At 42.7% G+C, this 14,955-nt stretch overlaps 1 protein-coding gene across 2 annotated transcripts in view; it reads right to left on the reverse strand.

The window, feature by feature from the left end:
* ANO6 (anoctamin 6) overlaps positions 1–12,177 on the reverse strand; it is a 188,519-nt gene extending 176,342 nt beyond the window's left edge. For both annotated transcript variants that reach the window (XM_032420305.1, XM_032420304.1), the window contains exon 1: positions 11,752–12,177. In XM_032420305.1, coding sequence (XP_032276196.1) covers positions 11,752–11,824 — 73 coding nt within the window. In that variant the 5' untranslated portion in view covers positions 11,825–12,177. The remainder of the gene's footprint in view (positions 1–11,751) is intronic.
* Between the last annotated feature and the right edge of the window lie 2,778 nt (positions 12,178–14,955).

Genomic DNA, 14,955 nt, shown 5'->3' on the forward strand with positions numbered 1-14,955 from the left:
TGGCACGCAGAAGGTGCTGAATAGACATTAGGTAAATGAATGGATTTCTGCATGCGTTTTTGGTTTTTACTTTATTGCTTATTAGAAAACAAGCTTCACTAAAGCTGGAATTCTCTTTCTCTGGTTCTCTTATCCTCAGACCTTAAATAGTACATGACCCAAAAGAGGTCTTCTAGTAAAGACCATGAAAAGACATTATTAATCCAGTGCTCTGAGCTCACTGAAATCTCTAGGCATGTTTTTTTTTTTCTTTTCTTTTCTTTTTTTTTTTGAGAGAGAGAGCTTGAGCAAGCACAGGAACAGGCCCAGGGGGGGGGGGGGGGGAGCGGACAAAGGAAGAGGCAGAGAGAGAAGCCCAAGCAGACTCCACCCTCAGTGTGGAGCCTGACGCAGGGCTCCATCTCACCACCCTGAGATTGTTACCTGAGCTGAAATCAAGAGTCAGATGCTTAACCAACTAAGCCACCCAGGCGTCCCTATGCACATCTTTTTAAAAAGCAACAGTCCTGATTTATGAAGGCCACTAGTAGCAAATTCCACAATCAGCTTTCAAAGGGATTTTTGTGTGTGTGCCAAATAACTTAGTCAAGACTGTGGCTGAACTCTTCAAAATAAGTATCTTGGAGTATGAAACAAGCCACTAGCCACAGTGTAGGCAGCTGTAATTCTCAGGAAAACCATGATTACCCCATTGCTCAAAAGCCATTTACTGTGTTGCTCACCCTTAAGAGTAGATGACAAGGCCTGTTAGAAATGTTCACATCTCCTCTATGATTTGTAAGCTGCAATGTGCTTGTTAGAGAAGCATGCACCCCATATGTACTAAATGCTATTTAAATGGAGGAGGGAAATATGAGACAGTCTGGCAATTTGGAATATAGGTTGAAATCCATGCACAACAAGAACTGCAGTAACCAAAAGATGAAATTTTCACTTTATTGTAGAATCACTTCTTTGAACACTTAACTATAAACCAAATAATTTTAACTCTAGTTAGGGATAAAAACAGCCTTCCTCCTCTCATTTTGCCTTCACCTACCCAAATGGAATGGGACACCTAACTTTTCTGAGGGCTGATGCTGCTGGCGGGGGCCCGGCAGTGTTTAAGTTCTAACAATTGGGTATAGGCAAATCATTCCCAAACCTCAAACACACAAAATGAAAAATGTCATTTCATATACCTATATTTGCAAATTAGGTAGAGATTAATTTATTTATATCACTAAACTCAAAACAATTCAAACCATAAAGGTAACGATTTCTTTGTGTGCTCTTGTCTTCAGTTTTATCATTTCGCTCTATTCATCATATTCATGTCTTTTAACGGGTTAGAAAAATCTAACTTAAGTTACACCAGTCATTTATACTGTATTTCTCTATTTTTGCTTGTTTTATAAATGACTCCATTATTTGTTGGCCTATTACGTGCCAGGAACTGCCCCTTGTCCTTTTATATATTAACATTATTAAACCTTATAACAATTCTATAAAGTATCATTACCCTTTCTATATTACCTCTACGACATTTTTCTGATACGGAAATTAAGGCTCCAAAGTTATAAAAACCTACCCAAGGTTGGTCTATACACAAAGGCCTATCTTCCCAATCTACCACAGTCCTTCAATAATCAAAATCTTTCGTCCATTACTCATTCAATAAGAATGTACTGGTCTCCTACCATGTGCCAAGCACTATGCTGCTCAGTGAGGTGACGGTTCTTCTCAAGATACTCACAGATTAATGAAAAAGACAAAGACTAACAGTGAGCTATATCCATGGAAGGGAGAAAGGTAAAACCTCTAGTGAAAAACAGAAGAGGTAAATCTGGGCTGAGATATAGGTAAAAATTGCTACCCAGAATATTAACATTAGCTTCTAATTATGGAGGGCTTTCACTGTATCAGGTACCACAACCCTGCAAAGCAAGATTTTTTTTTTTTAATTACATCACTTTGATACATCCTTGAAGTAGGTTCTAATATCAGCTTCATTTTAGAGAGGACGGGAAAGTTCTGTGAATCACTCAAGGTCACACAGCTTGAATGTGTGGGCTAGAATTTGAATCACATCTGTCTAAAACTGAAGTGTAAACAGTGGTAGTCTCTACCTCCGGCAATTGTCTGAGGAGAACACCGGGACAGAGGTCAAATAAAGAACTCTGAGGAGAATGATGGGCAACTGAGGAGCCAATGGGGGATAAATAAAAAGGACCACAGGCCAACAGAGAGGCCCATTTCTTCCGGACACAGTACAGGATGCCCGTCCACATCCCTGGCCAAGGTAAGGTGAGGTTAGCTATAACAGATGGTGGAAATAATCTTTCAACACAGGGAAAAGTCATCCTTTTCTTTAAATCTCTGGTATAAGTATCTCTCATCAAATTCAGGTTTTCCCCTGCAGATTCAAACCTCAAGAAAAGAGCACTTTTCACCTGATCCCTAAGACCTACACTCATCCCGGACTTTGAGGGGAGAGAGTGGATCTCTCAGACAGGGGAGCTAAGGCCCGGGTGTCTCCTCCTTCCCTTCAGACCCACGTGGATGTGGATGCAAGAATGGAGTTTGGGTGTGCTCAAATAACAAGGTGGCCCAGGAGGGCCTGTCTCAGAGACACAAGGTCACTTAGAGAATGAGGGGCCAAAACTGCCTGCCCGAACACACAATGGTCAAGAACTGGAATGGGGGTGATGGGAAGGATGTAAAGTCAAACGGGTTTTTAATGTCAGGTAAACGATCACGGCCCCCACGTGCCACCTGACTGCCCTCCCTCCACTGAATAGCAAACATCTCTGAACCATCATCCACGTTTCCAATTTCAGTAGTAATAGCGGAAGCATGGAGCACCCCGACCACTGAGAATCTCAGTATTGATCTTCCTCTCCTCTGTTCTCCTATGATATTCAATTGGTAATAAAAGCTATTTACTTCTTACTTAAATGTCTCCTTCCCCACGTCTTGTACATACAATTATCTGATGACACATGGGAGCACACACACTTTGGCAAGAACTGCCTGACAACAATTGCGAGAATGGGATAAGCTAGAGGTAGTACTGATGGAAAAACAATCTCTATATTTATGAGCCATTGATTGGGAGCCCCACTAAGTGTCAGCCCTTAGGATCTTTTGCTAAGACTCCCTGAAAGAGTTTCCTCCTGTAATAGGCATCCTGGAATTTGGAAAACATTGTCAGTCTGTCTGAAGATCTGTTTTGTTTTTTTTTTTTGGGGGGGGGGGAACACACAATAACTATCTCTTTGCAGAAACCACATGCTATTCTTCAGCTCCTTTATCTTTAGACACACGTGTCTGCAGCATAGCCCCCGTCACGGTCATCCTTAACCTGACATTTAGTGGGCAGCTCCTACACACACGATGTGACACGAGCAACACAAAACACACAGCAGTGTTGAAGGGGAGAGGACTTAGAGATAGTGGAGGTGAAGAGTAGCCACTTCTTACACTGGAATTAAAATAAAATAAAATGAGGTGAGATCTTTTAAAAAAAATGAAAAAAGTAGCATTTAAACACATGAATTCATTAGGATGGTGACACTGTAACTGCCACTTGCGGAGTGTGAGGGAAAGGCCCCACACCCGGCACTGGACAGACACCTGGCATCCTCCTAGCAACCCCACCGGGCTGAAGAAACAGGCTCAGAGAAGCCAAGCAACTTGCCCCAGGTAACAGATTCTGGATGTCAAAGCCAACCGCAAACTCAGGTCTTCTGACAGCCGGCCATTCCTCTGCCTCGGCCCTGCTCTGCATGAACACTGCCTTCCCCTAGTCTTTCCTCCCCAGCGCCCTCATCAGGGATTCACTTCCCACCCTCTCTTTGAATCTCCTAGTTTTCCCAGGTAGCATCTATGATCAATGAATTTATACTGTTTATTACTTGTCTCACTTAGAAACAATGGTGGGTTTTGCTTGTTCGTTTGTCTTTTTCTTTTTTTTTAGAAAAGGGATCTTATCTTTTACACAAACTAAGCATCCAGAGTTTGTTTATTTAATAAGTAACAGCAGAAAGAAATAAAATGATACAAAAATGAATGCAATGGTTTCAAATCATTATATAAACAAACTTTTAAAATAATGTTAAAGGTCTGAGTTTTTATATGGGAGAAGGGTGTATAATGTTTGCTTACAGTTTAGTGGGGAATCATTTTTCTTAAAAACTAAGCACAAATCAGAAAAAAAAAAATGCTCAAGGCTGTGTCTATGTGATGCCACAAGAAAAATTTAGCCATCATTTTGTCTGTGACAAGCCAAAGATTATCTTCCAAATATCTAGATAGAATGTCTGGAGAAATCATAAAAAATTCAATTATGTCAACACAATCTTAGTTTACATAAAACAAGCTTTACAAACAAGCCTGTAATTTGCATAATTGTACTTTGTGAAAGAACATCTATTTGCATGACTGACCTATGGCTAAAGTTCTGCCAAAGTTAAAATTAAAATCATAAAAAAGATCATTTTAAAGATCAATATCCTTTTCCCCTCAATTTCAAGTATTTGTATTTTTAAATAATGTGGGAAGTAGTAGAGTTTCAATGTCCTAGATTAAAAGCATTAAATATAAAAGCAACATTTGGACTTCACAAAAGAATATATTTTCTTTCATTCATATTTTTAGCTACTGAATTAACTTACTGCAGCAAGTTCTTTCAGTGAGTATTCAGACATGTAGCCAGGGCAGTAATAAATACCACAACAGAGAAAGTTGCCCATTAACCCTTCAACTTGTCTTCCATGCAAATGTTCCATCTGATGTTCTGGCTGAGGAATATTTGAATTGCTTTTTGGTACATATCCACACTATTCCATTGTTGACATTTTCATCTTGTATTTTTAAACTGGCTGCTTCTTGGGATGGATTCTAATTAATTTTAGTTGCAGTATTCTAGAGCAAGGCAAAACGAAAGGAAAAGCAATAATAACGATGATAATGACTTAAGACAATCAGTTGATTGCATCAAATTCTCACAATCTCTATCTTTACATAGGAGTTATCAGTCAAGAAGTACATTTCCTTGGTTGAAGGTAATTGGAAATGATGTTTTTCTATTCTAAACTGGTGACTTTCACACAGACCCAGACCTGACTACGTCGTATCAAAAGCAGATCAAGCTTTAATCTTATGGCATATACAAAGCTTCCATTAAAATCTAAAAACCTGTCCCTTAGCAAATGTTTGCTGAGTATCTACTATGTGAAAAGCATTTTGATAATGCAGGGTGTGCAGTACAAAGGTGAGTACGATAGCACTTCTTCCTCAAAGACTATATAAACTTTGCCTTAAGATGTATTGCATCAGCTAGAATACAAAACACAAACTGGTAAGTATAACAGACGACAACCTCAAGTATTAGCTAGAGTGGAAACTCTTATTAAAACGTAATCATTTTAATCTAACCTGCTACAAATACCACTTGAAAGTTTAAGACCATCTTTCAACTGAAAGCTAGATCATGGGATTCTTAATAATGTATTATAACCTCCCTTCAAGAATGTCAGAATTTAAATAGTATCTCTGACAGAAACCTTCACAGGAGCTTTTGGTCTAAATTTACTGGTTTCCAAAAGGAAAAAAAAAAAATGTACTGCAATCAACATATGTGAATATTGCAACCACTTGAGAAAAAAGAAAGGGGTGTGTGTGGAACTCTTTTAGAGCTGTGTCTGTGTCAGATTTAAAGAACAATGGGAATTATAAGAGGAGATGAGAAACACTTTAGAAAGCAATTCTTTGACTTGAAAGTTAAAACACCGAAGATAAATTGTGACTGAGCATTTGAAACTGAAAATAACAGGTTTATATATATATATATAAAAGGGGGGGGCAAAACTATACTCAAAGAGAAAGTTAATAGTTAATAGTTCGCTTTGTTTTGTTTTTTAACTGTCATTCTCCTGGTAGAGACTATCTCCCCCTTGCCACAGCAAATAAAGACAGCATCAAAGTTTATTTCTTGAGCAATCACATTTAGGAATACTCAAGACACATCGTTGTCCTAACCCCACCCACTTATCTATTTCTGATCCCTTCCAGGGCTGTTCAAGCACTGCATCTGAACAGTCGCCTTGGCAAGATTACGTGCTTTCTCCTTGATACCACCACGGACCCTGGCACACATCTTGATTACAGCATTAATCACTGACTACCTCAATTATCTATTCATGTATCTGCCTCCTTCCTAGGAGGAAGGTATGGGAGGTCAAGGACCCTGGAACCTAGCAGAGTACCTGATAAACTATGTACAATCAACAGATAACAGGGAATCTCAAAGTGCCATAGAAGAGAATTCTAGTAGGGACATAAAACCACCTAAGCATAACGTTAATCAAACTATTTAAAAAGAGCAATTCACTTATTGAGTCTTTCAACAATGATCTGCTGGGCTTCTACTGAAGAGCAAGCGCCATTCCAGGCATGAGGGGCATAGCTTGGAACACAAAGCATGCAAGACACCTGCCTTCAGGGAACCTATATGTTAGAGGGTGAGGAAGAGAACATTTTTTTAATTATAGCAGTGAATGTCTACAATGTTTGGGATATTTTGCATGATCTCTAGAAGACCCAAATGACCTAGTCCCGGTGCCCAAGAAATTTACACTCTAGTTGTGGGGATAAAGATAATCAACAACAAAGACAAAATACAAAGTGAATGCTAATTGTGTAGAACAGAAAAATAAGGGGTGTGACAATTTATTGGTGGGCACTTTGGGCAATGAGGATCAGTAATAGCTTTCTAGGTTTGTGACAGGCTTGGAAGGAGAGTGAGCCACTGAAAAACAGAGAAGCTAAGTCTGGTATGAGCAAGGATGGGAAATGGTCTGAGCCAAAGCAGAGGAGAAAAGTGTTAACACTCGTCGGAACAATAGAAAAGTCTCCCTTCCTGCACACCTGCCACCACTTTCCACTTAGGTGCTGCCGTTTGCTGGAAGCAATGGGTCTCTGAGGCCTGGGAGATGTCACCTCTTTCCTAAACTTTCAGACCACTCCTCTCTATTCCCATGGCCACTGCAGGCATTTCCAAACCTGACTCCTAGAAAGGCTTACCTCTACCACCTCCCCTCTCCACCCCATTTTCCAACGTGCTGCCAGGGAGATCTATCCTAACGCAAATTGGATCCTATCACTCCTTTCCTTAGAATCTTTCAGGTGCTCCAAATCCCAAATCCTTAAAACATGCAGAGTCTTCTTCCCGGTGCGGCCCCTGCCTGCCTCCCTAGCCCTGGGGCTGCTCCCTTCCACCACAGGCAATTCCATGGGACTTCTGACTTTTCCTCCGCACTCCCTGCCACCGCACCTGCCTGGTCCTCCAGCGTCCAGCCCAGCCATCTCTGCTGGGAAGCTGCCTCCCGCACCTCCCCCCAAGGCTGTGTACGTACCTCAAGAATGGCACTTACTGCAAAGGGCTGGTTCCACAGAACCCATTTCCCCATGGCCAACAGGTGCATTTCACTCATTTTTAGGCTCCCAACACCCAGCCCCACACCTAATCCTGCACCGAGCACAGAAGGTTTGCTCAGTTAATATTGATAAAACTGGGGCTAGGTTCAGATCTGCAGGTGATTGTTAAACAAAGTTTGTAGGGAGAAAACTTGTGCAGGAAGTCTGTGTAAAAATGTGACATCAAAAAAGGAGCCAATAAAGGCACCTGAAAGATACAGCTGGACCGTCACAGCTCCGAGGTAATGGGCCTCTAACCCACACTGCACCCCCCACCCCCAACCAATGACATGACCATCAGCTGTGGGGATCAGAGAGTAAATTCTACCATAAATAGATTGGGAACCCAAAGCAACCAAACAAGCATCTAAACAAAACCTTTTTGCCTGAACCATCTGACTTGTTCCTGATAATTCCCTCCTTTATTGAGAATACTTTTCCTCTCAGCAAAGTTTGAACCACAGAAATGCAAAATAAATAAATAAATAATAAATCAGCACACTAAATATACTACCTACATCTTAGCTATAAAAGATGTTTCTATCATTTTCTACATGAATAGGAAGAAATGGTGGATTTTATTCACTGGTTAATGGGGGGGGGGGGTAGTCCTGGAGGCAGAGCAGCCAAGAACGCTTTTTTACACACCTGGCCCACAGAACCTGCCTGGACATGTGATCTCCACCAGCACCAGCGCAGTGCATAATGGCTAGAAGCCACCTATTTCCACTACTGCATACGTGTCACCTCTGCATTTGGTTGCTGGAGCTGATTTAGAAAATAAGGGGTGTTTTGCAAAAATGCTCTCATGCCAACAGGTTGCCTCATTCACAAACGTTTGGGCACAATTTCTGGTGGCCCTGAGTAAAGCAAATATGGAAAAGATGCTCACAGTAAGATTTACCAACTTTGATTCTCTAGTCAGGTTCATGTCAAACAAGGAGGCAATCCTTACAAGTAAAGCACCAAACAGTGCTTCAAAAGTAAGCAGAAACCCACTGGTAGAAAAAAAAAGAAGGGCCCTAAATTCCAGTCTACTACAGGGCATCCTTCCATACATGTACATAAAACATTTATATCATATAACCGGGGACCACATCTAGTTTAAAAAGTTTTTCTTTTTGTCTTTTGCAAATTAGCTGATGATAGATGTTTTACCCAGGAACTACGTCAAAAATAACTCTACTGTTCTCAAATACAAAATTAATATTTATAGAGGAATTACACAGACATCTTCAGTATCTGAGTGGATTTTAAATTACACAACTATTAGTAATGACAATCCAGTACTAGGAGGAATACGTTAGCCAAGAGCTTTAACATAACTCTGCATTATAAAACCAGAGGCACAGGTTAAACGTATCATCTTCATTTCACCAGAACCTCCTCTCCCATAGGTGGAAATTATAATTATTTTGTTAAAGGCTATATACCATCAGCCTACTTCTGTTAACCTTTAAAAAGACTTACTACTTTACAATGACATAAACTTTCTATTGGCATGCTAAACATTTGCGCTTGTTATAAAATCAGTGCAACCCACACGGAATTTGTATAACAACCAAAAACTGCTGAGATACTAGTTGCCTGACATAAAATGTTGAATTGACCCCTATACACAGTAAAGTATCAGTATCAGTGGCCTATGGAGGGAAGGGTGAAGGAGGAGTAGAGATATTTAACTTTTTATTAAACATAGTTACCGTTTGACTTGATAGAACCAGCATAAATTACATCTGTAATTAAAAATAAGAACCTATTGCCACATACTTAAGATGAATTTTATGATGCCTCATCTGGTAAACACAGACTAGACCAAATTAGTTTTCTTTCTAAACTGAGGTCTATTGACGGCACAGTGGAACAAACAAGGCACAGAGTCTCTCGCTCACTTTGATTTCCATTTAGATTTTTATCCTATTTACAATACTCAATACAAACAGTAACACCTCACCATAACAGACAAGACTATATTCCTATGAGGGGCACCTGGGTGGCTCAGTCGCTTAAGCATCTGCCTTTGGCTCCGGTCATGATCCAGGGTCCTGGGATGGAGCCCCACATCAGGCTCCCTGCTCAGCGGGGAGTCTGCTTCTCCCTCTGCCCCTCTCCCTGCTCCTTCTCTTTCCCTCACTCCCTCTCTCAAATAAATAAATAAAATATTTTTTAAGTATATTCCTATGAAACAGACTGTGCTACTTTATTATAACTTTTTAAAGTTTGCTATGACTTACACTTTTATGTAATCATGATTTACCAGTAAAGCCTGCTAAATAGTAGCATTATACATTATCTGACAGCTGAGTGACCAGGTGGAAAGTGGACTAACGCACACAGGTCTTGCAAGTCAGAAAGCCTGGGTTCGAATCTTAACTAGCTATACAAAAAGCTTGGCAGATCAACCTGTGAGCTTCAGTTTTCTCTCTCACAAAAAGAAAAAAAGAATACTATTGGCTCTCTCCATCTAATAAATTGTTCTCAAATGAATGAAAGGTAAAGCTAAATCATGAAGTATAAGCCCCTCTATTCAATTTGTTCCTGGTCAACAAGGAAGTTACCAAGTTCTTGGGATGTAAGTGAGCAGTGCCTATAATAGCCAAGATATGAAAACAACTTAATTGTCCAAGTATAGATGAGTAAAGATGTGGTGTGTGTGTGTGTGTGTGTGTGCATATATATAACCATCACCACCAGCATCATCACCACCACCACCACACGCACCCCTGACCACGCTCCTCACCCTTGCATGTGGGCAATGGAGTATTATTCAGCCATGAGAAAGAAGGAAATCCTGCCATTTGGGACAACATGGATGGAACCTGGAGGAGCATTATGCCAAGTGAAATAAGTCTGACAAAGACAATTACTGTATATCACTTGTAGGTGAAATCTACTAAAGCTGAACTCACAGAAATAGTAGAATGGGGGGGAGGGGATGTTGGTCAAAAGGCACAAACTTCCATTGTAAGACAAGTTCTGGGGATCTAAGGTACAGCATAGTGATTATAATACTGTATCCTGTACTTGAAAGTTGCCAAAAGAGTGTACTTCAGATGTTCTCACCACAAAAAGGAAATGGTAATTATGTGAGGTGATGGAGGTGTTGGTTAAAGCTATAGTGGTAATCATTTTGCAACATATAAGTATCAACTCAGTACTTTGTACAACTTAAACTTACACAACGTTATATGTAAACTGTATCTCAATACAGCTGGGGAAAAAATGATAAAGAAAAAAACCACACCTAGCTCCTAAAATTAAGTTACTTCTAAAGTTATTAGAGAAAAACAGGACTTTAGGACATGAGCAGGAACTGCTATGTTTTAAACTGATTTGGTATGCAGGAAACAGACTCAGAGTCTCTGAACAGACCACCACGGTAATTTAATTGCCAGTCTTCTGGAGGGACCCAGTATGTCATCATTCCCTGACAGTGATAGTCTCCCTTCTCCAATTGTTTTCCCCTTCCCCACCTCCTCCCATCCCTTTTGATTGTTGTGGTTGTTTTACTCTTAAACAGCTCTCCCTCCTGTCTACAACTTGTAAACATTTTAAACTCTTAACTAGAAATGATAACACCCAGGCTTGGCTTCCACTCCCCACCTCCCACCCCCAGCCCCAGCCCGCCAAGCTCCAGGGGCCCTCTGGACTCGTAGAAATGTCCTGAGGGCCGCCCGGACTACGTCTTACTCCAATCACTGCCCCCGCGGGCTCTGCGGCTGAAAAAAAAGGATCCCTGGCCGCCACCCGCGGCCACAAATCGGTTCCCGGGGCGCCCCACCCAGCCCCCACCCTCCCTCCCAGAGCCGATCCTTCCTTTCTTTCGCTTTACAGCGGATGCAGGTGGGTCACACCCCTGCTCTCCGAACCGGGGTGGGCTCTCCGCCTCGCCGCCCTCCGGAATCCCCAGTGCAGGTTCGAGGGGGAGGAAATGACTCAAAAGTTGCTGCTTCTGAGTCAAGACTTCGGCGCGCGGAGCCCTCCCTGTATCTAGCATGACTGCTCAGAGGCTGCGGCCGCGGCCCGCCCAGACACTGTTCTCGGCAGCCCGTGCGCGCCCCGCGCCTCCCCGGCCTTCACGCGGGCGCCGGCCCGCCGGCAGCTGAGCCGCAAGGCGGCCGCATTGCGGCCCCGGGACCGCGGCGCGGGCTCCCTCCTCCCCGTCCGCCGGCGCCCGCGCCCCTCGGAGCGGCCGAGGGTCCCCGCAAGCCGCCCCCCGAGGAGGGCGCGGCGCCCACGCGCAGTCCCCAACTTCTTCCGGCGCCGGCCCACGCCGGGGAACCCCTCGCTCACCGATATCCCCGTCGTCGTCGTCGTCCTCCTCCTGGTCCATTTCTAGCAGGACGTCCCTGGTCATCATTTGCATGGCTTCCCCAGAGGGCGGTTCCGAACTTGGCGCAAAGTTGGGGACCCCCGGGTTCCGGAACAACGCGGCTCTGGCGGGGCCCTGCCTCCGGACGGGGGCGGCGGGGCGCGTCTGGCTCCCGGCTCAGGGGCTGCAGTGGCCAGCCCGCACTCCTGGAAGCCGAGCCCAAGCGGCCGCCGACCCGAGCCCTGCGCTCAAGACAGCCACTCACCACCCGAGCCGGGCCCGGCCACTGAGCATGCCCAGTGAGAGAGCCAGGCTCGCTGCGGAATGATTAAACTTCCCCCAGGTTTATTAGGCTCCCAGAAGGAAGTCGGGACGCCAGCGGGAGTAGTCGGCGTCCGCGTTCTGCACGCGAGTGACCTCGGGGAAGGGGGAGGCGGGAGCACGCGGGAGTGGGAGTGGACAGGGTTCCCCAAACGTTGCCTCCAAACGAGGCAGTTCTCTGTTCTAAGGTCATATATGGACACACACTGAGGCTTGCTTTCTTTGACATGTGTTACTGCAGAGGGGAAAAACGCCACTACAGCTCAGGTGGGGAACCCTGAGGGCGAGCACGTTTGAATCGTATTTAAAGGCTACGCGGAGCCCATGGAGGATCTTCAAGCATCAATTACTCTGATTCCAAAGTGAGGAAACGTGTATTCTATGGGGGAAAAGGGAGACGGAGATTACAGAGAAAAAGAGGCAAAACTCGTAGATAATAAGCAATAGAAGAAAAAAGACAAAGAAGAGAGAGATCTAAAGAAACGTGTTCAAAAAAGGCCGGAGGATTTCCGCAGAAAGAGAGGTTAGAGGGCAAGAGAAGCGAGCCTTCCCCTACCCCCGCCCGCCTGAGCACACACACGGAGTGGTCGCAAGATGATCACGAGTCCTTTTGGACCCTGAAAGCTTAGTCCTCCGTATCAAAAATGCAAAAGAAGCCAAAGAACTCCACTACGGTTAGAGGTAAACTCTACTATAATGCAGTGTGAGAGACTATAATAACCAGAAACAAAAAGAAAGTACTAAAATAAAATTGAGGCAGAGTAAAAGAATGCGTTCCCCGGGGACCAAAGGGAGCAATAGGACAAATACAAAGGGACTTCTATTTTTAAGACTCATGAGGGTAGTTTGAACTGCAGGTTTCTAGGACTGCGTGTCTGCAGAACTGTTTTCAAAGAAGCTGGTGTTGGGTTCATTTTGATTCCTCAAAAGGGCTTAGAAGGTATATTTGAAATCCTGGTTACATTCATTATCCTACGCTTCCTATCGAAACTTTTTATATTTTTTCCACTGATGTACCAGAATTATCATGATAATTATGATGACACTAAATCTCCTGTGCACTTTTTTCTCCCATATACTTATTTTGTGAGTTTCCATATGAAAGAAAGAAAACATTGAGACCAATCATAAGTAGGAAAACAGCCACAAATATGCATCATAAGACATCTGGAAATTACTTTTAAGAAACTATCCAATATCTTAAACAATAAAATTGTTTGTTTTTTTTAAGTAGGGTCCACACCCAGTGTGGAACCCAACACAGGGCTTGAACTCATGAGCTGAGATCAAGAGTGGGACGCTTAACTGACTGAGCCACCCAGATGCCCAGAGAGAATAGTTTTTAATATAAAGAGAAAACAATACATTACTCTGGGCAGGGGGTGGGGTTGGGGGGTGGGGGATAGGAAAATAAAGAAGGAAAAAAATGAGGAGGAAAAAAAGATTGTTTTCTCTCAGTGAATTCTCTCCCCAAAGCTTATGGGACCTACTAAATTAGAAATTCCAGAGGCATTTTAGTGACATGATCAGTTATCACAATTTTCATTTAACAAATGTGTACATAGTGCTTTTTATGTGCTAGGCACTGTTCTAAATGGTTTACATTCAGTCACATAATCCTCATAACAACCCTAGCAACTATTACCACTTGACACAGGATGATTAAATAACTAATCCAAAATCACGCATGGGAAGTAAGTGGCAGAGCTGGGGTTCAAACCCAAGCCTCTAGAATCTGGGCTGTTGGCTATTTGATAAACCACCTCTAGAGACATTTCTGAATCCATTAAAAAAAATCACTTTTTCCCCCCACCAATTCTGAGCTCTCAAAATCTCATCAACTTTCTGCCACAGTTCTCTCACCAAATGGCCTGGTTTTTATGGCCTAAGATTTTGCTCAAAGTTAATTAGTAGTAGAAAACTCTTGTGGTTGATTTTGTAACAGGGTTCCATGAGACATTTGAAATTCTTTGTAGATTTTAGAGTTCACATTTTTGTTGCTTGATAAATGTTGCAGAGAGACATTGTTGGCCTTATATGTAAAGGTAACTGTTGCTGGAAGGGAAATGAATTATTTACTTGTTATCTGTGAGTAAATTCCATTCTTTTCATTCAATCTATTTTATTCTCTGTAGCTCCTCTCATGCAATTTTTTTTTTCCAACTGAGTCATAAATGCTTCAAACATAATCAAGGTAATAGGCCTATGTAAAAACCACATCATCCTTGACCCTGAAAAATTATCATCTATATCATGAATAGTTAGTGAAATAAAATGTGCCTAATACTATGTGGCCAGGTTATTGGATTTGCAAAGCTTTTCCAAGTCAGAGTGGTAGACCAAGTATTTTCTCTTTCATTGGTCTTTTGATTAATTTACAACACTCGCCTGGCCACAGGATGCCCTTTCTCTGCCCGTCCCTCAAATATTGGTGTGTCTCTGACTTTGATCCTGTCCTTTTTTCTTCTCATCTTTCCCTATTGAAATCATTCAGTCTTGTAACTTTACTGTCTATTCCAAAGAGGGCCAGTTTCATGAGCACATGAACATTGATTTACAGAGGGCCCTGCACTCAGAAGGACTTAATGCTTGGGGTCTTAATGCTCTGTGGTTGCAGGTTTAAAATTCTTAATAACATTATCTTTGAATTTTTGTTTTATATGTGGAGTTCAACGAGACAATGAAGTGTGCTTGGTTCTCATACAGTCCTGCCTCCCACCGCCTCTCTGCCTCCCTGGGACAGTTTCTCAGCCTTGCCCACCCTCCTTTTTGCCCTACCCAAAACCAGGACCACTAGGACCCAGAAGACCTAGGCACAGGCACAGGGAAGGTCAGGGTCATGTGCATGCACCCCTGGTGCTGTA

Source organism: Phoca vitulina, unplaced genomic scaffold (genome assembly GCF_004348235.1).
Source record: "Phoca vitulina isolate PV1807 unplaced genomic scaffold, GSC_HSeal_1.0 scaffold23, whole genome shotgun sequence".
In the NCBI taxonomy this organism is placed as follows: domain Eukaryota; kingdom Metazoa; phylum Chordata; class Mammalia; order Carnivora; family Phocidae; genus Phoca; species Phoca vitulina.